The sequence below is a fragment of the Lathyrus oleraceus genome, chromosome 1, assembly GCF_024323335.1.
Source record: "Lathyrus oleraceus cultivar Zhongwan6 chromosome 1, CAAS_Psat_ZW6_1.0, whole genome shotgun sequence".
Lineage (NCBI taxonomy): Eukaryota > Viridiplantae > Streptophyta > Magnoliopsida > Fabales > Fabaceae > Lathyrus > Lathyrus oleraceus.
Window position 1 is genome coordinate 173,793,250 of NC_066579.1, and position 5,114 is coordinate 173,798,363.

A 5,114-nucleotide genomic window follows, 5' to 3' on the forward strand; every position below is an offset into this window, starting at 1 on the left:
ATTTGAAAAAAAAATACATATATAAAGAAATTAAGGATTTATTTTAAACTTTAGCGGTAAAATTAAGTTTGGATGCAAAGTACTTTAGGTTACAATATTTTTCTCGCCCTCACAAATTAAACTCACGCAGTTACACACCTTTATAGTTATTTTGAGAATATAAATTAATCTCTTGCCACACCATTCTTACACATCAACAAAGAAAGAGAACAAACATATTAAAGGAAGAAATTGTGGTAAGTTGTATGACTTCACTAAATTTTAGTGAATTTTTTGAATCTTCATTCATAATTATTTACTAACTATAAATCTAGCAAATTTAGATGCTCTTGTTCTTACATATTTTCTTTAATGTTTAATTAATTATACATATTTTACTAACAAGTATAAGTGTTTATGTGTAGATATGAATCATTCAAACAACAAAAATCTTTCAGAAGGAACAAACAAGACATTGTTAAAAATAAAACATAATTGAAGATTGTCTTATAATGTTGTCCTTTGTACTTATCATGACAAAACTTCACCTGATTATGAATGGTTACTTAAAGCATGGGTGGCAGAAGAACGTCATATGAAGTTTGATCGGGTTTATAAGATAACAATGACATGCTTCCAATTTATTTTATTTTGTTTCCTTTAATTAAGTAGATTGAGATCAAATGTGTCTTTATCGTTGCTAAAATCTTAACTTTATAACTATCAAAACATAGATAAAAAATTGATACATTTATATTTACTGTGCAGTATTTTTATGACCTAGAAAGAAATGGGTTGATGCTCATCGAATAATTAAAACTAGATGTGATAATATCTGATATAGTTAGTCTTATTTTATATCTAACTCCTTGTTTAATAGTTAATGAACGAGAGACCTTCGTGAATGAGTCATTTATTTATGTTCATGAAGCTTCATAAATTAATTGTATGAGCAATCATGAAGATATATGACTACATTTATCGATTCATATTTCTTAAAGTGTATCTGTTTCAACGATTAAAATTACAATGTTGGAATTATTATTTTTGGAAGTATTATTAAATGAAATTTACTCTTGTCAATTTGTTTGGCGAGGAATTTAGTTTCCAATAAACATTTATGAAATATATTTAATTTTATTTTCAAGAACTTACAAATAGTTGATATTTAAGATCACATGGTTGAGAATAAATTTGCAATCCATGAATAATTCGCCTTTAGACAAGGTTAATATTAAGAAAATATTAAAAAATATTTAAAATTATAATTAAGAAATTTGTATGAGAGAAAACTTTAACATTCACACTTCTCCCAGATTTCATGGAAAACTCTTCGACAATAATTTTTCTTGAGTCAAGTGTTTTTAAATGGAGAAGTATATTAATTTAGAAAAAGTTGATCTCTTTTGATAACATGGTAAACTTTCGACTCACAAAGAATGATAAACTTTCACTCATAAAGAAGGAAGAGATTCACGTTATCTCATCATTGGCAATATTGTGTAACTAAAACGAGAATAATTTTTAAGATCAAAATGTGTGAAAATTGAATTGTGTAATTTAAATAAATAACTAATTTATAAACAATAATATGTTTATGTATGTTATTCAAACATAATGGTATGGCTAATAGATTTATGGGCCGATACTAATAATTAATAGTAATAAAAAAATTATTTTTTTAATGTAAATCTATGATTTAAGGGTAAAAAAATAAGTGTTAATTGTAGAATTAAAATGTTTCTAAAAAACAAAATTACTTAGGGGTACTTGTTGTCTTATGGGAGTACCGAATAGAAATATCTAAACCCAAATACTTTCTAATGAAGAGGCCCATCATCATTCATAAACTTTTTTGACAAAAAAAAACTGAGAGTGCAGTCTCTTCCACCTTGCCCTGAAAACAAGTTGGAGCCGCTGAAACACTCTACTGCCCGGAAATCGTTGCCGGAGTTGATCGTCAACCGCCACTAAAACTTCGTCCAGGTTAGATTATCTACTCGTCGCCATGATTGTTGGATTGGGCTCTGAATTGATAACATTATTATTAGATGAAACTATAAATCTAGTTAGGTTAGATTGTTTGTTACTTTAATTTGTGGTTTTCACTTTATTAGGTTTTTAATAATCAAATCATGAATTTTGAGTTTGTTGATATGTTCACTGCTAAAACTTGGCTCAAATGGTGATTTTGATTTAAATTCTCAGAGGAAAAGTATATTGTAGCTGTTCACGACAGAAATGAGATTCGCAGGAGCTCTCAGGAACATTTTACGGCCTCTCTCACTCTCCTCCTCAACGCCTCTAACTTCACAAATCTCCACCACACTTCCATTTCATGCACCTTTCCCATCTTACAGCAAACCACCCCAATTCCTTCTACCTTTTTTGAATCACTTTCACACCTTGACTGACACTCGGTTTCCCAAGAGACGACCTTCCGATAAGCCTCGTCGAAAGCGGGCTAGCTTGAGACCCTCTGGTGCGTCTGTTGCTCTTTTTTTACTCTTCATGCTCTTATTTTTTTAGGATTTTGTCTCACACTATTTAGTTTCTGATATCGCTCAGGGCCTTATGCTTGGGTTGAGCACACAACTGGTGAAACCATACTTCCCAATAAGCCTAATGAAGGGAGTGTCAAGAGGAGAAATGAGAAGAAACGCATGAGGCAGCGCCGTGCCTTTATACTCGTAAGCTCTCCCTTTACCTGTTATTACACAGTGAATCTTGTACTGTTTTTGAATACCGACTGTCTTTTCTGTTGGTGGTTAAACAAAAAAGCTTCTTTAATGTTTGTAAAAGATAGGTAATTTGACTGGACAGGAGAGGAGATTTCCTTCTACTTGTTGGTTGTACGAGAAATGCATGACAGTTTCAAAACAAATACTTACTCTGACTTAATTACATGCTATGTTATGTTTTCAGTGTTGTCTTGTTTATTCTTCAACCAGACCCTTTGATTAGCAAAAGTATTACATGTTTGAGTCTTAATGGTTATAAGAAAATGTGTTACGACTTGGAACTTTGTCAATATTGTCCACTGGAAATGTATCATCTTTCAAGGAATATAAATGATAACGTGCAAGAGTTTGGAACTAAGGTGCTATCTGGACTAGTTTTTTAGTTAGCAGTGACAGTTCCTATGTTGTATTATCATCCACTTGCTTAGCATTTGTATTTTTCTCTTTAGATTAATAATAATATTTTAAACATAAGCTAATCTTGACTATCTATACACTCTTTAATAACATGAACTATGCATCGTATTTGCTTTGCTGTTATTGGCACTAAACGTGTAGCAATAATGAAAGCAAATAGTTACAAACGACAGATAAGGACTACACTAGTCCACCGGCACTAAATTTAACAGTATATGGACTACATAATAATGTATGATGAATAATTATGAATGGAAGCATCTTTACAGGACTTCTTGCTTTTTGTCATGGCCATTACAGACGGTCCAAGCTTTAAATGCAGCTCTCTTAGTTTGTGGCAAGTTTATTTGCTATTGAATGTCAAAAGTATTCCACATTCAAGCTTATAGCCATAATACCAACAAAGAAATTCTAATGCGATCAATGAGGGGATTGATTTGTATGAATGTTTAAGGTATCATATCAGAATGTACTATGTATACTAGCATCCTGTGGCAAACAATTGACTGTCATGAGTCAATTATAGGAATACGGTTTGTTTCCTACAACTTCACAATTTGCTGAGGCTAAATGGAATTGGTTATGACCATTCATTTATCTGACAGCTTAATTGGTTATGACCATTTATCTATCAGCTGCTGTTTGTTATTTTAGTTATGTATTAAGGAGGTTGGAGTAAATATCTTTTACAAATGAACAAAATACCTGTGCTATCTATTTGTATAACTAAAAGTTTCTCTACGTTACTGCTCCAAAAATCCATTGTAGAAGAATTTAAACTTCAGTTTTATATCAGTCAAATGACCTTTTGATAAAAATAATAGTGATAATGGGTTCTCACCTGATATATTTTTATGTTCTTTGCAAACATTTTTGCGTGTAGGAGGAAAAGAAGAAACGGAAAGCTCAGATGCAAGAGGCTAAGCGGAGGAAAAACATTAAGAAGGTAGAGCGTAAAATGGCTGCTGTTGAAAGGGAAAGAGAGTGGGCAGTAAGATTGGTCGAATTGAAGCGCCTTGAGGAAGAAAAGAAAAAGTCTATGATGCAATTTTAAAACCTCACAAATTAAACTGACGCAATTATATACCTATATATTTATTTTTGAGGAAATAAATTCACCTCTTACTACACTATTCTCACACAACAACAAAAAAGAGAAGAAAAAAGTTAAAGGAGAACTTGTGGTAAGTTGTATGCCTTGACTAAAATTTATAAACTTTTTGAATAGTTTGAATCTTCATACATAATTTTTGCTAACTACAACTCTAGAAAATTTAGATAATTTAGATGTTCTTGTTAATGCACATTTTCTTTAATTTTCAATTAATTATACATGTTTTACTAACATGTATAAGTGTGCATGGCGTATCAATGGATCATTCAAACACCGAAAAAATTTCAGAAGCAACAAACAAAACATTGTCAAAAATAAAACATAATTGAGGATTGTCTGATTGTGTTGTCTTGTGTACTTAACATGACAAGACTTCACCTGCCTATGAATGGTTACCTATATCATGGGTGGCTCAAAAATGTCTGATTAAGTTTGACTATGTTTATAAGGTAACAATGAGATGCTTCCAATTTATTTTATTTTGTTTCCTTAAATTTAGTAGATTGAGATCAAATTGTCTCCTTCGTTTAAATTTTATCTTTATAACTATCAAAACATTCACATATATTGTAACACTTATATATAATATACATCTAGAAAATATATTATACATAATGTAATTGGTACTGAATACAAAGAAAAGTCTATCAGTAACGATATATATACATGTTCAAAAGAAATAATATACATACATGGCACATGATATACAAAGTTTCCTAAACAAAACTAGGATCTATAATAGAGTCCACATGATACACAACAGAAGATTATAATCCAAAAAGTGCGATCACTAAAAGATCATCAAGCAAGCTTATCCATGCCTTTCACCTACAAAGAAGTACCTAAAAAATAAAAACAATAGT

The 5,114-nt window shown here is 30.8% G+C and overlaps 1 protein-coding gene across 1 annotated transcript; it reads left to right on the plus strand.

The window, feature by feature from the left end:
* Positions 1–1,830: 1,830 nt before the first annotated feature.
* LOC127125753 (vicilin-like seed storage protein At2g18540) lies at positions 1,831–4,267 on the plus strand. Its single transcript, XM_051054568.1, has 4 exons — positions 1,831–1,965; positions 2,188–2,461; positions 2,548–2,669; positions 4,021–4,267. The coding sequence occupies exons 2-4, from the start codon at positions 2,221–2,223 to the stop codon at positions 4,189–4,191; spliced, it is 534 nt and encodes a 177-aa protein (XP_050910525.1). The 5' UTR covers positions 1,831–1,965; positions 2,188–2,220; the 3' UTR covers positions 4,192–4,267.
* Positions 4,268–5,114: the final 847 nt, after the last annotated feature.